This window comes from Setaria italica, chromosome V (genome assembly GCF_000263155.2).
Source record: "Setaria italica strain Yugu1 chromosome V, Setaria_italica_v2.0, whole genome shotgun sequence".
Lineage (NCBI taxonomy): Eukaryota > Viridiplantae > Streptophyta > Magnoliopsida > Poales > Poaceae > Setaria > Setaria italica.
In genome coordinates, this window is record NC_028454.1 from 5,046,213 (window position 1) to 5,067,069 (window position 20,857).

Sequence of the window (20,857 nt, forward strand, 5' to 3'; positions counted from 1 at the left end):
TTATCGCTCCACATTTATGCAACGAACGAACGAACGAAGGAAAATCACCATAAATCCGCCCCGCCCTAGTAGATAGCTAAGCTACCTCCCAAAGCGTGGTCCTGCAGGCAAAACAAACCCTTTTTTAACAAAAAAAAATTAAAAAAAAAGAAAACGAAAAGGGGACACGAACACGAACACCTACCCCCGTGTAAATTCCGGACAGGTGCACACGCGACGCGAGCGAAGCCGCGAGACAGAGGCTGCGGAAAAATAGAGCGAGCGAGAGGAAGAGAAAAAAACAGACAAGAGAGGGGAGGGAGCAGTAGCCTGCCACACCACAGTAGTGGAAGGAAAGGAAACGAGAGGGGGAGAGAGAGAGAGAGGGAGAGAGAGAGAGAGAAAACCCAGGCACCTCCCCGATCTCCTCCTCCCACTCCGATCGCCCGACCGATCGCCGCTCCGTGAAGCTTCCAGGTTCCCTCCCCGCCGCCCGCGACGCCATGGAGCCGCCGCACGCCGAGGAGGCCGCGGCCGCAGGAGGAGGAGGTGGAGGTGGAGAGGGCGGCCGCGCGAGCCCCGGCACCGGCCTCGAAGGTACTCTGCTTTGCCTACGGCCTTTTCGTTGCGTCCAGATCTCCGGCTCGGCGTACGGCCGCGCGGATCTCCGGTGGATTCCGGGTGTGACTGACGGTGTGTGCGTGCGCGTGGCGCGCGAATGCGTGGCTGTTGCAGGGCCGATGCTGAGGCTGGGGCTGGACGGCGGCGGGGAGGGGGAGGACGGGGAGCGGGAGGCGGACGCGCGGCTGCCGGAGCGCCCGGGCGAGGCGGACTGCGGCTACTACCTCCGCACGGGCGCCTGCGGCTTCGGGGAGCGCTGCCGCTACAACCACCCCCGCGATCGCGGCGGCACTGAGGTGAGCGTGAGCCCCCTGTTTCCCGCGTTACTCCCTCGCTCCGTCCCGATCTGATGCGGCGCGTCGCGCCGCGGCCCCCCCGTGCCCGCGTCCGAGGCGCTGCCGCAGGCGAATTACTCCCGCTCCAGGTAGATTCGCCGTGTGATCGAGGTAGTTGCGGTGTGAACCCCGTGAGGGGCGGGACGCAGAAACTAGTGATTTTGGGTAATGTGGTTCTTCCGAAGCCAGTTCTTGGCGCGGCACTTGCGAAATTATCAGTGGTGTCTTGTTATTAGTGATCGGATGCAAGAATCAATGTCTTGATCAGCCTTGAGCATCCTTTTGGGAGCTGATGGGCCAGTCATTTGTGCGGAATGTCATTCCTTCTTTTCGTGGTTTGTTGTTGATGTCTGCTATGCCGTTTCTGTTTCTTCTATGCTTCAAATTCACTACTTTGTCTTTATTTGCTCCTTCGAGTTTACCAGGTTGTAATAAATGCATATACTGAAAGCACATAGCCCACCCCTGTTTTTTTTCACTTTTGATGTTGTCATAGTGATCCTGACGTGTGATGACATAAAAAGTTACTTTCCTCCCAATTTGGTAGTTATTTAAGTTTTCTACGTCAAATGTGAAGGAACAAAAGCAGGGACAGTCATCTTTGTAATTCAACTTTTTATTCACAATGCTGATGGTTGGTACATGGTACTATGGTAGCTTGAAGTAACTTTTTTTTATCCTTGTTTTTCACGGATTAGGAGCTTTATGACCTGCTATTCTTTCAAATGTTCACAACTTTGATTACTGCTACTACTTACTAGTCACGGTTAGCACTTGTAAATCTGCTTCTCATCCTGTGGTGGCAATCCTAGATGATTTAGGCTATCTGACGTCTGCTGCAAATAAATCCCTAGTTGCTAAGAGTTTATGTTTTCCAATAGAATTCTAGGGAACCTTTTTGCAAATTGTTCTAATGTGAAAAACTAATAATTTCTTTCAATATTATTTCAAAACTTTAGTTTGGTGGAGGTACCAAGAATGGAGCAGCACCAGACTTTCCAGAGAGACAGGGTCAACCCGTATGCGAGGTACATTAACACCTTCAAACTAAAGTTTCATTATCTTCCATAAAAAAGGTTAAGCATCATTCACACATTCAAGCATGTATTCGGCACCTCCTGCACACTATTTGCGCACCCCCAGTGTAGCATGTATCTGCTGCTTGTGCACGGGCATTGCACAAATATCAAAGGAAGTAATTGTCCACGCCTCTTATTACATGTTATGTCAGATGACTTGTTAATTTTTGGTGCTTTACTGCTTGTCCTTTTGTTTTTTTACAGTATTTTTTGAAGACTGGCACTTGTAAATTTGGTTCCAATTGCAAATACCACCATCCTAAGCAAGATGGATCAGTGCAATCTGTTATACTAAACAACAATGGATTCCCTCTACGCCCGGTATGAAAATTCCTATGACTCTGCTTCTTGGATCATTTTTAAAATTATTTTGGAAAAAATAATTTACATGAATGAAGTGCAGGGTGAGAAAGAATGCTCCTACTATATGAAGACTGGGCAGTGCAAGTTTGGTTCTACATGTAAATTTCATCATCCAGAATTTGGTGGTATTCCTGTGACCCCTGGAATATATCCACCATTACAATCAGCATCTGTGCCCTCCCCCCATACATATGCTCCTCTTGCAAATTGGCAAATGGGAAGGTCACCTGTAGTTCCTGGATCATATATGCCAGGCTCATACACTCCGATGATGCTCTCATCTGGAATGGTTCCATTGCAAGGATGGAGCCCTTATCCGGTATATAATTTGGACACATTGCTTTATTTTTGATAGAAGAAAGGGTTCATGGCAACAAACTTGTGCCAAGATATAAAGAAAATGAGCAAGCCCTTTTGCAAGCTAGTACTCCCTCCGTTTCAAATTGTAGGTCTTTTTGACTTTTATAGGTTCATAGATGTTTGTATGCACCTAGACATACACTATATTTAGGTGCATACAAACATCCGTGAACCTAGAAAAGCCAAAACGACCTACAATTTGGGACGGAGGGAGTATAAGATTATCATATGATCTTTGTCTAGGCAAGATCTGCAAGACATTCAATTATTGTGTTACCTGAAATTACTTGGCCATGTCAAGAAAATATATAATGTACGGCAATACAGTTAACTTATTTGACAAATAATAAAAAAAACTAAAAAAATACTTTTACCTAAAAGAGTAGCTAGACTTTCCCCAAGTTTTAACTCTTTTGTTTGATGCAGGCATCAGTAAATCCTGTAGCATCAGGTGGAGCGCAGCAAACCGTTCAAGCCGGACCACTGTATGGTATAGGACACCATGGATCTTCCGCCACAATTGCTTATGGCAGTCCATACATGCCATATTCTTCCTCAACTGGACAATCGAGCAATAACCATCAAGAACATGGATTCCCTGAGCGGCCAGGGCAGCCTGAGTGTCAGTATTACATGAGAACTGGAGATTGCAAATTTGGAGCTACATGTAAATATAATCATCCTCGAGATTGGAGTGCTGCTAAGTCCAATTATATGTTCAGCCCTCTCTGCCTTCCGCTTCGTCCGGTGAGCATCCAGAACTTGGTATTTATGTATGTATTGATGGGACTAATTCAGTAATGTTACTTGTAAAGTCACTATATTTCTCCATTAGTGGGTTGCTTCCACAGTTTTAGCAAATTTGAACAAAATCAAACCTGTCAAACCATGCCGCCTCACCATTATAGAAACAAAAAAAGCATGTGTTTGTTAAAAAAAATCTTGAAGATAACTAGATAAGTGCTTTAATAGTCTACAAGAGCCATTGTATCCCATGATAATGTCCTATCAAAATGAGTGACTGTCGAGATTAGCATCTCTATTTCGTTCCTTTTTGTTTAATAGTCTTTGCATATCTGGCAGTCTATATTAGAAAATGACCTGCAAGTAGATGAAAACGAGAGACACGATTTTACATGAGAAAATCTTGCTGGAAAAACCATGGATAGTAAGCACAACATAAGGAGAATTACAAAGCTGGGCTATTACAATATGGTTTCTTGTGTTATTTAACCACATTAAAAGGGCTGGATTTGAACTGATGGAGTAACCACATAAAAAGGGCTGGAGTTGAACTGATGGAGTAGGACCCACTTTAGGGTAGGAAACAAATCCATATCAACCAATATGCGGATATTACAGTCTAGTTAGTGACAAGTGTAATGATCATGTGAAAATGCAAAGGTTCACCTACTTAGTATGTTGACTTTCTGAGAAGTTGGGAGATTGAATGAAAACCACCTGTGGCCTATATATGGAACTTATAGAGGCATTTTAAAAATGAATTTTATTGAAGGATCGCGTTATTAGAGTAACTCTGGTATTTATAAGCTTTACCATGCCCACAGATGGCTTGCAGCAATATTAATACCTCATCTTGCTATACATGTCATGGATTTGCATCTACTAAGCAAATAATTTGCTTTATGTAAGTCACAAATTGGTTTTGGTTTGTTTCTAATAAATCCCTTTTGGTGAGCCAATATAAAACAAATGCATACTTCTGTACTGCAACTCTCCTCTTCCCCCTGATAATCAGCTCTTGCCAGGTAGATATCGTTTTTTTAACTAATTTAAATGATAGTTAATATAATTGAAATGCTATAGGATGACTCACTGTAGCAGGCAGTCATAAACTATATTAGGTGTTAGTTTAACAAAAGTGTTGTCAGAACGAGACTGAACCAATCATCTATGTTGTCATTTGCTCTGAACCATGATACCTCTTTTTTCATGAAGAACAAATAAAGATATGGAATTTTGATACAGAATTAACAAGTGTATCCATGTTGCACACTCATGATTATTATTTTCCGTCTAATTAAGGTGCTCAGTTCAATAAAGCATAGTAGTTTAGTCGGGTTAAGTTTCTTTTTAAAACATTGGACTGAAGTTCATTGTACCCTGCAAAGCGTCCCATATATTGTGAAAACTAAAAATATCTACTTGTAATAACAATTTTATTTTATTTTCCCTTTAGTTTGACCTTGTAAGATCTTGATGTTTAGTTGCATGTTCCAGCTCCTTACTAGTTGTGCTTATGGTGTGAAATCCTGTATTAGTTTATAATGACCTAGAGATTTGTACCTCTTACTGAAGTGTCTTGGATACATTTTCATCCTTTTTTCTTTATCCTGCACATTTGCCTGTTGCAGCTGGCATATACTGTTGAGTACAAACATATAGTATGTTAGGTTTCTTTTTTATGTGTTCTGGTGAACTTATCATGTTGTGTTTGTCATTGCCTTTTTTATTTGAAAAATGATCTGCAGCTTCTTACCAATCTCTCTGTTATGTTAACATACAGGGTGCTCAGCCTTGTGCATACTATGCCCAAAATGGATATTGCAGATATGGAGTTGCATGCAAATATGATCACCCAATGGGTACACTAGGCTACAGTTCATCTGCTTTACCCCTATCTGACATGCCAATTGCTCCCTATCCTCTCAGTTTCTCTGTTGCCACTCTGGCTCCATCTCCGTCTTCCCCAGAATATATTTCAACCAAAGATCCATCTATGAATCAAGTAGCATCACCAGTGGCAGCACCCGAGCCTGTTGGAGCAGTCTTGCCAAAAGGGGGATTCCCTCCAGATACCATTATGCGAACTCAGACTTCTACTACAGGTGTTGGCAGTTCAAGCCCTGGTGGTGGTCGCTGATTTTTCTGAGCTGAGTGGAGTGATCTCTCAGCACAATTTTTCTGTCACTTTGACACAGGTAGGTTAACCGTCCCATCTTCTATTGAATTTTCGTCATTGCATAAAACATACAACTGCTGATAACACCTGCTCTTTTGACATCAGTTCCGATAGGCCTCTCCAATGTGAATAAGAAGCTGTGGCCTCTGTAGAGAAGCTGTGGCGAGGGTGGTTTTCTCTACCATCACAATAAGAGCATTGATAGGTTACAAGCAAGCTCGATTCACTTGCAATTTTTGCGTTCTTCTGTTCATGTCCAAAACGGGAAAAAAGGAAGGTTTTTGAATGTCAGGTTCGATAGCATGTTGGGCAAGGTGGTGAGACTCAGGTCCATTCCCTCAGTAAATAATTCTCAGGCAAGAAAATTTTCGTCGTTATCAGGAAAATTTTCACATGCAGAGTTACTGGGTTTTCTCCTCTACTTTTCCAAATTTCTTTTTCTTTTTTTTCTTTTCTGTATATTGTCATATATGTTACATATATATATATCATCAACAGACTTGAGACTTGTAACTACATTTATATATATGTCCATACTGGGAGCAAGGCGCACTGTAATGGACGAAGAATGCTTAATTGAAGAGATCTTGCTGTCATACTGAAACGGTTGTATCGATGAGGTCAACTTAACGCTTTATAGCATTGTTCTGTTTTATATTAGTGCCGAGATGTACGGAAAAGCATATGTGTGATCTTCGGATCTTATGCTCCATATACTTTTCCGCAAAAGGTGAATGTGTGCATTAAAAAATTCATAGCTTTAGTACACGTTAGAATACGTGCACATGCAAATTATTGTGAGAAATTGATCGTCTACTTAGAAAAGGAAGCACAAGTTTGTACACGTGTCTTTGTGCTAGGTGGTTATGTTCCCCTATCCTTTTTCCTTCCGAGCGTACGACAAATTTTGCCTTTCATATTTGCATGTATGCTCCAATAGACACTGACTTGAAAAGATATATAGAGCGCACATATAATAAAGTACGTATAATTTGTCGGTTGTTACTCCTGCTAACACGCGTGGAAGAATTTTCCGAACCCGAACCCGATCCTAAATTACCCAAACTAGATATACTCGATCACTATATCAGGTAGGAAGTTGATAAACCTAAATTTAATTTGAAAATTTCAGGTATTAAGGCCTGAACTCCTTGTTAAAGGAGATGCACGAGAGAGAGCGAGAGACAAATGACAAGAGTTAATGGATGGTTGTATTGATCTTATGAAGTCTGTACATACACACATATATATATATACACACGTACATGATGAAAGGACATCACGAAGGGCCTCATGTCTGTTCGGTGTGAAGGGACATGTTTGTTAGGACTTGTACCCGCTTGCACCCCTTGGAATTAGATCACATGGTAAATATTCTCTAACACTCCCCCTTAATTAATTGCAGCTTCACTTGATCATCCTTCATTTATGTTGTTAATTCCTCCAAGAAAAACCTTGTTGGAAAAAAAATCCGAGGAATATATGTAGGTAAATATATACCAAGTGAACTCCTCAAAACCCACTAGAAAAAATAAGAAGTAGAACCATACATGTAGCCTTTAAAGAGCATAATTTTCCGGTTGACATGATGTCTATGTCTTATGCACCCTTATGATTCATCAAGATGTCCCGAAACGAGAATCAGGGGCTTCCGATATCCCAGTCTTAGTATTGTGCACCACTGAGCTAGGTTGTGAATGCCTTCCATTCACAGGATAATCATAATATCGTTTAGGTGTCTGTCAATAGTAGGTTGGTTACCAACAAAATGTTAGTCTGCATTTACTATCTTAGAAGGTCCAGCCTTTAGTTGCTTGCAAGCAACTTAATCCTAATTTGTGACCATACTTCTCCTCCTCTTATTTACAACAGTGGTTGCAACAAGGAGTTGAGTGGTTTTACATGGTACTCTTTCTGGCACATTCTTCATAGGATCAGTAAGATTTTATGACACCTCATAGTAAATGCATATGGCAGTTGATTCGCAATTTATTGGAAATCATTTGAACCAGAAGAGTTCAGCTTTAGTACGGGATTCTGAGCCTGAAATACTTAATGCATTCCAATAAAGTTCCTGGCATAATTTCTGGTAATGCCTGGAAATGCTCATAATTAAAATATAGCCAGCGTACAGGGTGTAAATAGATCCTCGCAAAGAGGTTCTAAATACTTAATGATCAACGGAGAGTGAAATCTTATAGATCCCCAGTTTTCTATGTGCCCATAGATGTACCCTGTGGTGGTGAGATTGGGATGTTTTAGAAGAAAAACACACCGAATGTACGCAAATGGGAAATACTTCATGGATCCCATGTACTAAAAGAATAGGGGAACTCATAAATGCAGTTAATCACAAATTAGGATTGTGTAAAACTACCTGACTCCAACAAAGATGTTGGAAATGGCAATTCATTAGTGATGGTCACGTGATGAATCTTAAATGTCCGAGTCATAAACTCGTCATATCCATTGTGGATATAATCCTGAATACCTAGGCAATACAATCGTCATTGTAAGCACAAGAGGTAAATTTAGTAGTGTATAGGCTAATGTGCTCAGAAATTGAGCCATTATTAGTTCATGGTTTTGTGTTGTCAGTAGGACACATTGGAAGTCATCATATAGATGCAACATAGAACCATGAAATGCCTTACATGTCCATGCAATCTTTGTATTGGACCACACTTGTTCTCTTGAAGGAGTTCAAGGAACTTAAGACGTTTAGATCAGATTTTAAGATAAGAGGGACTTAAAATCTAGTTCCCAGTGGTACTTGTAGATTATCCATGCTATGGAAAAATCATTAACAATAGAATTGCCTATAACTTTTCACTTCATCCCAATGACAGAATGGCCAAGTTGATCATACCAGGTGTGGTATGCATCAAAAGCATGAAAAATTATGTCAAATGGAACATGTTGTACAGGAAGATGTATGTAGAATCCAATCCAAGAGAAATATTTCTCAGAAAAACATATGCCATATACATTACTATCATCTTGTGTTTCCACATGATAGAAACGTTTATGGATATCTCTACAATTTGGTAAGATATGAGTCAAATTAGGATATAATAAAACATCCTCGATGACTTTAGTACCATAGGGAGCATGATAGTGAACTATCATTACATCGCATGGAGTGATTGCCAAAATATTCCCTCCTCTTTTCAAAGAAATGTGAGAATATTTTATTTCCCTAGTTATAGAGGTTGTGGTTTAATTGGTCACAAGGCATATTTCTTCCTCAATTGAAATGATTCCCGTACAGTTCTATATAGGATAAGAATTAATGAAATCCTTATCGATTATACAGAAACATAGTATTGAACATCCAATACGAAGGTATGATATTCCAATACAAATGGGTTTGTACAACTCAAAACTCATGAGTTTGTACTCCTAATCACAACCAAGTTTGTAGAACTCAAGTTATGAATAAGTTTGTTCAACTCAAATAGCATGAGTTCGAACATATTACAACATCAATAAATGGGACATCAATGACAATGAGATTATGTGAAATCTTAAAGTGGATCATTCGTATAGTACTCAATGAGCATGTCATCCAACAAAGTGGGGTCCTCTTGGGAAAGAGAAGTGTTGTTACGTTATTCAATAGGAGCCACAAGTAAACAACCAACCACCGGTGTTATATTAGATTGAAGATTGAAGGGTGCTTCATATCTTGGCTTTGATGAGTACTTTGCATCCATTAGGGACTTATGATACATGATTAGGTGCTTTGGCATTGACACTATACAAAAATGTATAGTGTAACCACATTTATGACAAGTGAGTTGTCATTCAAATTGCCCTTTTCTTTCTAGTGTGCATTGGACATTTGCCTCGTGTTGTATTTGTATTTTTTAGCTGGGTTCATAGATTAATAGGAGTGTCAATCCATTGAACCTCATGTTATTCTCAATGTTATTATAAACACTACTATGAACCTCAGGAGAGAGGCGCCACACAAATTGGGCGTTGGTGATGATTCTTCAAAAGAAGTTCATCATACTATTCATCATGTGTTTTGAATGGATGGAGAATAATGCTGGTAGTTTGCAAAATTTCCACTTTCGAGCAAATGTCATGAACGGCAAGGTTGTAGTCTGCAATATATTAAAAATATTGGAGATTTACATGGTTCCACTCATAAGGCAGTAGGTCTTATGAGTTCCTTTGCTATTCATTGTGCGCTTGTAGAGCAAGCCACAAAGCACATAGGTTCTTTTCCAATAGGTACTCATGTGTGAGATTCTTATGGATGTAGAACCTTAAAAGAAAGAGAGCATCACATTTCTTCTAGATGTGAAGAGGTGGATCCCTATATTGGGGTTCACTTAGCACCTTTAGTAGCCCATGAAATGCAAAAGTGATTTTGATATCTAATGCACATGTAGGATAGTCAAACCCATCAGGCGAGTTCATCGAACTCTAATAAAGTAATTATCCCTAACATGGCATAATCTCATTAATTTACAGTAGGTAAATTAAGAACCACATTGGTGATCTTGTAATATTGATGCAAAATAAAACATCACATCTTCTTATGTTGGAGGATTGTAGGTATCACAGAAGGTGTACCTAACAATTGAGTTATTTTTGAAAATTGGTGGACACAATGTAGATAATCTCCATGTAGTGAAACAATGGAGTAGAACTCCCAGTAGTGGGCAAGAATCATGTTGTCTAAAAGCATGGTCTCTGGGTTGATATATTCAAAAGGAACATACCACAGCGATGCTTAAGTCTCCACTACCCTGTGCTTGATCAAATTTCAAAAATAAAATGGTAATCACCGTAAAGGTGTAGACCAAAATTAAATCTCCAAAACATTTACTTGGAAGAACACGTGTAGGTAATCATCATAAGATGTATACCTTTCAGTGATGGGCAAGTAATATGATGTGGACTCAGGGCAAATAAATTCTTAAGAAGAACTTATTGCAGCCAATGCCTAGATCTCTATCATGTGTTTTTCAATCCCAAGTTGAAGACATGTAGCCTATTTTGCCTCAAATTCATCACTAATTAAGAGAATTCTAATTTGTTAAAATGCAATTTATAAAGTAAATTGCCAAATTAACAAGGTTGACAAAAATGTAGTACGGGAGCTAATACTTTGAAGGAGGAAACACTCTACTGTACAGAATTTGCAAAATTATGCAAGATCCTGCAGGATTCTCAGCAAAAATAGCATAATTGTCTATGTATGTTTAGATACACAGTACACGAGTTAAAAAGCAGAAAATGCTATGAAACATAGAGCAAATTACATGAAGCCTGGGAGCCACATGTAAAATTGACGAACCTTATCGCTACGGCAACAATGGACTTGTGGTAGATTTGCAACTGCTACCAGTAGGGTAGCCACCGGTGGTGGACCGAACCACCGCTACCGTAAGTGGCTCATCACAGCCGGCCACTTTGTGTGCCTAGTGCCGTTGCTGCCGCATGGCGCGGGCACATGCCGAGTGCAGCCGTGCTGCTATTAGGCAAGCGCACCCACCGCCGGTTGCCGTGAGGCCCAAGTGGGCACGCATCACGGAGGACCAGGACAGTGGGCCGCAGGTTTGCTCCTGCATGCCACAGGCGCTGCCACAGCTGAGCCCTGAAGGGGCCGGCCAGCATTGCTGCATGGGGACAGACGGCAACGGCAAGCACCGCCGCCGCTGCCGCAAATGGCACTGATGGGTGGATGCCGCAGCCGTTCGCCGTATGAAGGGCGAATAGAAGGGTGCTGCCACCGTTCAATGCAGGAGCGCAACGAGCGGAGTGCAGTGGTCGTTGATCCTCGGGCGAAAGTATCCCGGAGTTCGACATCTGAAGTGCCGCGTTACGGACACAATCACGATGGCGCGCAGGGCGTAACCGCCACCGCTGCCTCAGACCATCAGACACGTCTACTGCCCCATGCCCAGCACAACCATTGACCATGCGTGGTCGCAACTTCAAGAGGAATTTGTCCATTGTGTGTTAGATATATGTGCTTGACCCATATAAATAATTCTGAATAAATCTCAAAGACTCATTAGCGCAGAAGGGAGCACACCATCTATTAGTCCCGTATTGCTAGTAGATGAGAGTGTTGGGGTTTTCTTCCCAATAAATATGGACCATCCCCTAATGGAGAAAACACATCATAGACTACTATACGGGAAGGCCTCTAGGTTCGGGTATCCCTAAGGTTGTCTATACGAGTTAGGTTTTGCCTCTTCTACACTGTTGCGCCACTACCGTAGTCTTCTCCATTCTGTTGCGTCGGCGTGCACCGACGAGTGGGAGAGCAAGTCTCCGGAACCACTCGTCCTTGTGATCATGCACCAGGAGAGGGCGAATGAGGTTTTTGGAAGCGCTCCGCGCGACTGCTCAAATTTGTCATCACGGCTCGTCCTCCGTCCAAGTCAGGCGATGCAGTGTATCGTTGTCTTCAACGCCGGCTACTGCGATCCGTCTGCAACACCGTCGTCATCCCGTTAGTACCGCTCGTCATCACGGCTTCCCGGTACGTGCGCCGTGATCGGATCTGGTTGTTAATCATGCTGATATCATGATTATGTTGTTTCTGTTATCTAGTAGTTTTGCATGCTAGGATTGTCTCTTGTCATGTTTTATTTATTTTAAAAATTAATATAGCAATTGTCTAATTATCCAACAATAAAAAACCTTATAATAGGCAATCTGTTGATTTTACCATGACTGGTTTTGCTGAGTCACTAAGGCCAGAAAAGTTTTTGGTGTGAACTTTAAGAGATGGCAATCAAAGGTCTGTCTATGGCTTAATGCGATGCACATCTGGGACACGAGAAAAGGCAAACCAGAAGGTGAACTGACTAAGCAGCAGTAGAAGTTCGCAGATGCCAATAATCTTTTCGTGGGATGTATCATCAGCATGCTCTCTGATCGTCTGGTCGATATCTATGTGGACTCGACAGATGCGAAAGAGTTGTGGGATGCTTGTTTACAAAGTATGGTGCAACAGATGCAGGCGGTGAATTGTACCTCATGGAGAGCTTCCATGACTATAGGATGGTGAACAACTGTTCTATTGTAGAGCAAGTGCATGAGGTGCAGTGCATTGTGAAGGACCTTGAGCAGCTCAAGTGTGAGTTACCCGACAAGTTTGTGGCTAGATACATGATTGCAAAATTGCCTTCCACGTGGAGCAATTTCTCCACAACTCTGAAACATAGGAGGAAGGAGATATCAGTTGAAAACCTGATAGCGTCTCTTGATGTTGAGGAGAAGGCTCGGATGAAAGATGTCACTGATAAAAGAGATCGAGGTCAATCTAGCGCCAACATGGTGCAGAAGTTCCCACGCAACAAGAATAAAGGGGAAAATAAGGTCGTCAAGACTACTACCTTCAAGAAGAAAAAGATGAACAAATGTGAGTTGTCTTGCTATACCTGTGGTGAGCTGGGACATTTGTCAAAAGGATTGTCCAGATCGCGCAGTTCGTGAGGATAAAAGGGCTAATCATGGATCTGGGTCCAAGGATGTCAACACAATGACCATAGGCAACACTGGAGACGAGTATGGTAATTTATTACCTACTATTCTTTCAGTTTTTCAATCTACTAGTTGGTGGCTTGATACAGGTGCCAATGTTCATGTGTGTGTTGACATATCCATGTTCTCTTCTTACCAGATTGCTAAGGATTCCTCCGTCCTAATGGGGAATGGATCACATGCTTCTGTTCATGGTGTTGTCACGGTAGATCTGAAGTTTATTTCGGGAAAGATCGCGCAATTGAGGAATGTACAACATGTCTCTACTATCCACAAGAATCTTATGAGCAGCTTGGTCCTGTGCAAGGACGGGTTTAGGGTGCCTTTGGTTGGACTTTCCAACATGCTTTTGCTTTTCCAAAAGTTAAAAGCCAACCAAAGGGCCTAAAAGCCACCGATGCTTTAGGCCAAAAGCTGCTTTTGCTTTAGTACAAAACTAAAAGCACCTTCCCCCCTACTTTCAGCTGCTTTTGGAGTAAAAAACTACCCACCTGCCATTGATTATGAAGATACCGGTTGATTTTGTTATGTTCCCATCCGACTCCCGCACCCGTCACCCCTGGCGGCCGTCCGCCCCAGCCGCTCACCGCCCGCTACCTGCCCTACCCGACCGCCGCCCCAGCCGGACGGGAGCGCCGTCAAGTTCAATGAGGGAGCCATTGCGTAGGGTGAGCCACAGGAGTGGTGGCGGTAGCAGCGGGTGCCGCCGGGCGGAGGCGTTGGCGTGCTAGGGGCGGCAAACGGTGCGGAGGTGGACACGGTCGGCGAGGGACGGCAGGCGCAGGAGCACGAGCCTAAGGACATCCGGCGGGAGCTCCTCCCACGACGAAGGAATCGCCGCCCTCTTCTTCATCGGCTCTGCTCTCACACCACCAAGGAAGCGCTGGACTAAGTAACAGCAAACTTAGATCGATCTTGAGATTCGAGAGGTAGAGTACAAAAATCTCTACACTTGAAGGTCGTAGCACTCGACGGGGAGGCCTGCGGCAGCGGCCGGCGGCGGCAGGGTCGCCTGGTTTTGGGGATTTTGGTTGAGCTGTGTGAGGTTGCGACTTGGGAAGGGAAATAAAACCCGAGTTTTATTTTTGCATTGTTTACAATTCCTATTGCGAGAGGAGGACAGTTATGTTGAGGGATGGCATCATTGTATAAGATTTTTGATCGATATTATTCTATTTATGTGAACCAATCACTATGACGGATGAAAAATATAGAAAATTTATTTTTTTCCTTTCTAAAATAGTCACTTACATGTGAATTAACAATTTGCATATAAACAGACCCTCAGGCCTTTAGAGGCATTACATGTATTTCTTACACAACCTACAGTTTAATTTCATAATTGCTCTAACCAAATGGCCTTCTGCTTTTCCCATTGCTGCTTTCTCACAGTTGCTTTTCTACAACCCATAGCTCACAGCAGCTTTTCCAAAAGCCACAGCCCAACCAAACACACCCTTAAGGTAGTGCTAGAGTCCAATAAATTAGTCGTGTCGAAACATGGACAATTTGTTGGTAAAGACTATGATTGCGGAGGCTTGTTCCGCTTTTTCCTTGCAGATTTTTGTAATAAGTCAGTGAACCATATTTGTGGCAATGTTAGTGATGATGTGAGTACTTGGCATTCACGTCTATGTCATGTTAATTTTGGTTTGATGTCTCAGCTTTCCATCATGTGTTTAATTCCGAAATTCACCATTGCCAAAGGTTCTAAGTGCCATAGCTGTATGCAATCAAAGTAACCTCAGAAGCCTCACAAGGCGGCTGAGGAGAGAAACTTGGCACCTCTAGAACTCATACATTCTGATCTCTGTAAGATGAATGGTGTTATGACAAAAGGTGGAAAGAGATACTTCATGACATTGATTGATGATGCGACTAGATTTTGCTATGTTTATTTGTTGCAAACTAAGGATGAAGCATTAGACTACTTTAAAATCTATAAAGCAGAAGTTGAGAATCAACTAGAGAGAAAGATCAAGCATCTAAGGTCAAACCGTGGTGGTGAATATATTTTTCTAAAATATTTGATGAATTCTGTGAGGAACATGGTATTATTCATGAGAGGATGCCTCCCTATTCGCCCGAATCAAACGGGATTGCTGAGAGGAAAAATCGCACGCTAACTGATCTGATTAATGCTATATTAGACACTGCTGGTTTATCTAAAGCATAGTGGGGGAGGCTTTATTGACCTCATGTCATGTACTGAATAGAGTTCCGAACAAGAATAAAGAGCAAACTCCATACGAGATGTGGGTTGGGAGAAAACCATCACTTTCTTATTTGCGCACTTGGGGGTGCTTGGCGAAAGTCAATGTACTAATTTTTAAGAAGCGCAAGTTGGGACCTAAGATAGTGGATTGCGTCTTTCTAGGATATGCTTAGAGGAGCATTGCTTATAGATTTTTAGTAGTTAAATCAGAGGTACCTGATATGTATGTTGATACTATTATGGAATCTCATGATGCGATATTTTTTGAGAATATTTTTCCTATGAAAGATATGGATAACACTTCTGGATTTTCCTCTAAGATAATTCCTGAACCAATTGCATCTATTGAGTCTTCTGAACAATTTGATAAGCATGAGGAGCTCATTGAGAAGTATGACAGTGAAACTCCTAGAAGGACTAAGAGATAGGATTGCAAAATCTTTTGGTGATGATTTCACTGTATACCTTGTGGATGATACACCCACATCCATTGCTGAGGCATTTGCATCTACAGATGCAGATGATTGGAAAGAAGCTGTCCATAATGAGATGGATTTGATTCTTTCTAATGGAACCTGGGAGCTCACTGAACGACCCTATGGCTGCAAACTGGTGGGTTGTAAATGGGTTTTTAAGAACAAGCTTAGGCCTGATGATACTATTGAGAAGTACAAGGCACGGCTTATGGCCAAAGGCTACACACAAAAAGAAAATAAGATTTCTTTGATACTTACTCACCTGTCACTATACTGACCACAATTCAAGCACTACTTTCTTTGGTTACCTCATATGGTCTTATTGTCCATCAGATAGACGTAAAAACAACTTTTCTAAATGGAGAGTTGGATGAGGAGATCTATATGGATTAGCCTGATGGATTTATGGTGAAGGGTCAAGAAAGAAAGGTGTATAAGTTATTGAAATCTTTATATGGTCCGAAACATGCGCCTAAGCAATGGCATAAGAATTTTGACAGAACTTTAATTTTTGCAGGCTTTGTCATAAATGAGGTTGATAGATGTGTGTACTATCGCCATGGTGGGGGCGAAGAAGTTATATTATGCTTGTATATGGACGACATACTACTCTTTGACACCAATATTGATGTGATCAATGAGGTTAAGTGTTTTCTATCAAAGAGTTTTGATACGAAAGATCTAGGAGAAGCTGATGTTATTCTGAACATTAAGCTAATTAAGGATAAGAATGGGATTACTCTTTCTCAATTTCATTATGTGGAGAAGATCTTGAACCACTTTGGCTACATGGACAGCAAGCTTTCTCCAACTCCTTATGATCCTATTTTGCAATTTCGAAAGAATAAGAAAATTGTGAAAGATCAACTGAGATACTCTTAGATTATCGGTTCACTCATGTACTTAGATAGCGCAACGAGAACTAACATATCTTTTGTTGTGAGCAAATTGAGCAGGTTCATGTCAAACCCAGGTTCTGATCATTGGCGTGCACTTGAAAGGGTTATGCGCTACTTGGTGGTGGGTACTACGAGTTAGGGGATTCACTATTCTAGGCAGCCTGCTGTGCTTGAGGGATATAGTAACTCGAACTGGATTTCAGATGCTGATGAGCTTTATGCCACGAGTGGGTATGTATTTACCCTTGGAGGTAGTGTGATATCATGACGGTCTTGCAAACGGACTATTTTGACGAGGTCAACTATGGAAGCAGAACTTAATGCTTTAGATAAAGCCACTGTTGAGGCAGAATGGCTGTGTGAGCTCTTGATGGACTTGCCTATGGTTGAAAAACCAGTGCCGGCCATCCTATGAACTATGACAATCAAACTGTGATAGTCAAAGTGAACAGTGCTAAGGATAATGTGAAGTCATCAAGATATGTCAAGAGACGACTGAAGTCTGTCAGGAAATTGAGAAACTCCAGAGTAATAAGTGTGACTTATATTCAAATAGATAAAAACCTAGCAAATCCCTTTACTAAAAGGCTATGACGGAATGTGATAGAAAGTGCATCGAGGGAGATGGGTATGAGACCCGTTTGAGTTGCTATAGTGGTAACCCAACCTATGTGATCGGAGATCCCGTGAATTAGGATCTGGGGAAAATAAGCTTTTGGTTAATTGAGGAGAGTAATTCTTTAACCTTCTCTAAGTGAAGATGCAATACTCTCAAATGTTGTAAGGTATGTGTGCTGTAAGGCAGGTTGGCTATATGCGTTAATGTGATTCTATTGACTTTGATAAGCGAAAATGTTGTTCTACAGAGCATTCTTGAAAGAACACATCTATATAAATCCGGTTGTTAAATGTCGCAGTCTATGAGACTTGGGTGATGTCTAGTAAGCTCATGAAAGAAACCAGGAAGTACGATGTATATGCTCCACCTGCAGAGTAGGCTATTGGCAGCTAGGCATTGGTTATGACTTTAAGTGAAACTTGTTTGCACAAAACTAGCAATTCAAGGCATAGTCCATTGTCAAGTTGTGGATGAGTGTAACCTGAAGTTCTAGGCAAGAGTTCAACTTAAAAGTCCTTTCTGAAATACTGGTATATCAAATAGTAATGAGAAAAACGCAAAACACCTAAATGGGTATTTGATATCTAGTGGAGGATTGTTAGATATGCGGGCTTAGCCCATATAAATAATTCTGAATAAATCTCAAAAACCCATTAGCGTAAGAGAGGGCACACCATCTACTAGTCTCGTAGTGCTAATAGACGATGTTAGGGGTTTTCCTCCCAATAAATACGGACCATACCCTCATGGAAAAGACGCACCATAGGGTACTATACGGGAAGGCCGGGTATCCTTAATGTGGTCTATACGAGTTAGGTTTTGTCTCTTCTACACTGTTGTGCCGCCACCGTAGTCTTCTCTATTCCGTTGCATCAGCGAGCGGGAGAGCAGGTCTCTAGAACCACTCGTCCTTGTGATCTTGCACAGGGAGAGGGTGAATAAGATTTTTGGAAAGCGCTCCGCGCGATTACTTAAATTTGTCATCACGACTCGTCTTCAATGTTGGCTGCTGCGATCCGTCCACAATACCATCATCGTCCCGTCAGTACCGCTCATCATCACGGCTTCCCGGTATGTGTGACGTGATCTGATCTGGTTGTTAATCATGTTGCCTAGTACGTTAAAGTTTTGCATACTAGGATGGTCTCTTGTCTTGATTTATTTATTTCGAAAATTAATACAACAATTACCTAATTATCAACATCGTCTAGTGCCGAAAAATAGGTATGCATATTTCAAATTGAAGAAGGCCGTATTGGTACGTACCGTACCATTAGCAGTGGGTGTTCTCGATATTCAATCCTTCTCTTGCTGTAAATGTTCGTGCGAGAGGACAACGCCAGCAATGTGGCAGGGATCGATCTGGGTGTTGGATCGTCGGCGTGGGCACCCCTTTCCTTGGTCACCCGTTGTACGAGGCAAGAATGCCGCTCTCCGCTTCCGTGCAGGAACAAGTCTTCCTCATCCGCTGAGGAAGAGCGGTGGATGCTTTCGGGGTAAGAAACGCCGGGACGCCGGGCGGAGAGAGACGACAGTTGAGGCCTCCAGTTTTTCTTCCGTCAGTTCTTGAGAGACAAATAACAAGAGCGAGTGCATGGTTATATTGATTTCATGAGTTATATTGGTCTCATAAATCTATCTATCTATTTATCTATATATATACATGATGAAGGGACACCATGAATAGGCCTCGTATCTGTTCGATGTGAAGGGACATGTCTATTAAAACTTGTAACTGTTTGTACTCCTTAGAATTAGATTACATGGTAAATATTCTCTAACACTCCTCAACTACCCAGGTGCAGGTACCAGCCCCAATGATTTGCAATTTTTTATTGAAAATTTTAAATTTATCAAATTTTGGAAAAATTAGTATGGTTGGCCTCTACTAATAATAGTCCTGACTTCGCCCTTGGATTGATGAGCCCCTCCTCGAGACCTCGAAACCTCAACCCTAAAAACTCGCCGGCGATAGAGTAGAACGGTAAAAAAGAAAGAAAATGAGCATAAAGTAGAGGGAAGACACTCAAGTGCAGGGTGGCAATTTTGTAAAAAAGAAATTTAACAGAACTTAGGATCTATTAAGATTCACCTAATTTTAACTTTGATCGAAACAGGTTCGACTAGTTTCCAGCTAACAACTCTCAGCTAGCCATCTAATAACCATCCAGTTACTTGCCTTCACCCAACTAATTAGCCATACCCGATCTGAGACTTTGTTTGGACCACCAACTAAATTTCGCTTCTATGGATCCAAACAGGACCTAGCTAAAGTTTAGCATTTAGCTGCTATGGATCCAAACAGGACCCAACTAAAGTTTAGCTGGCTAAAGATTCTTTTAGCTGGTTGAATCCAACAAAATTTAGCTAAACTGCTAAAAGACTAAATTGCCCCTCCACCTTCCTCGATAAAAGTTTGTAAAGTAAGGAGGTGTAGGATAGACAAATACCTCTTCAACTACCATTTAGCTAGTGGATTTAAACACTCCTAGCTAAACTTTAGCCAGCTAAACACCAGCTAAAAGAAAGTTTCTCACCTAATTGGTGGATACAAATAGAGCGTAAATAGGATTTTAGCCTAGCCGTTAATTAAAAAACCCTCCACAGACACACACGTGTGATTCAACTTGCTTATAAACAGTATTCTATTTAGATCCACATCTAGAAAGTAAAAAATACTCGTTAGAAAGATATTCTATTTGGAGTATGGGATTTTTTAATGCTTTTTAAGAGAGAGCGCACTTCAGTTACCGCAAGGTATCCGTAGGTACTGACTGAATTGGAGTCGGGAGTCGTTCCGAACGATCTTCAATCACTAGGACACAACTGTTTTAATGCTTAAATCTGACGTGGATTTTACTGCCTAAACAGTAGATGCAGTAATCAATCCAAATTACGGTATGAAATACTAGTAGAATCCATGACAACAACAAAGGGATCCCAACAGCTACGATAGCGGGGGACAGAGATGCTCCTAGGATGCGACCCCCCGGTCTACTGTGGCAGCGGCACGTGACTACCCCCGCGGCCAAGAAAGCAACGAACCACCGTCGTCCTCCCCCGGGCCCACCACGTCGACCCCGCATTTACTGCGAGTCTGCGACACGCGGCTCCCCCTGCCCAGTGCCCACCACCCCCCTCCCATTTCCGTTTCCCCTCCCGCTTCCATTGGGCCTCGCCTCGTCTTGCCGCCTACTACTAGCCGCCTACAGGCTACTACAGCGAGCGAGCGAGCGGAGCGGCACCCGCCAAGGCGCCAACCGGCCTACGCGCCCCACGGCGTAACCGTACCCGTTGCAGTTGCGCGGCGAGCCAATCCACGCGGCGTCCGCCCGTTTCGCTCGCTGTCCCCTTCCCCCGCGGGGCACGGGCTCCACCTCCACTCCACACCCCAGGGCCGAACGGAGGGAACCCCACCGCACCACACCACCACACTCCCGATCGATCCCCACACCCCCCGCCCGCCCCCATCC

At 42.4% G+C, this 20,857-nt stretch overlaps 2 protein-coding genes across 2 annotated transcripts; both read left to right on the plus strand.

The window, feature by feature from the left end:
• The first annotated feature begins 243 nt into the window (after window positions 1-243).
• LOC101757057 (zinc finger CCCH domain-containing protein 6) lies at window positions 244-6,264 on the plus strand. The gene is made up of 8 exons (XM_004967754.4): window positions 244-576; window positions 715-896; window positions 1,895-1,963; window positions 2,219-2,335; window positions 2,418-2,696; window positions 3,164-3,484; window positions 5,265-5,679; window positions 5,766-6,264. Exons 1-7 carry the CDS (start codon window positions 483-485, stop codon window positions 5,619-5,621), a joined length of 1,419 nt encoding a protein of 472 aa, XP_004967811.1. The 5' UTR covers window positions 244-482; the 3' UTR covers window positions 5,622-5,679; window positions 5,766-6,264.
• Window positions 6,265-12,668: 6,404 nt separating this feature from the next.
• On the plus strand, window positions 12,669-16,748 carry LOC111257306. The gene is made up of 4 exons (XM_022826607.1): window positions 12,669-13,053; window positions 15,679-15,789; window positions 15,905-16,084; window positions 16,384-16,748. The coding sequence occupies exons 1-4, from the start codon at window positions 12,669-12,671 to the stop codon at window positions 16,746-16,748; spliced, it is 1,041 nt and encodes a 346-aa protein (XP_022682342.1).
• Window positions 16,749-20,857: the final 4,109 nt, after the last annotated feature.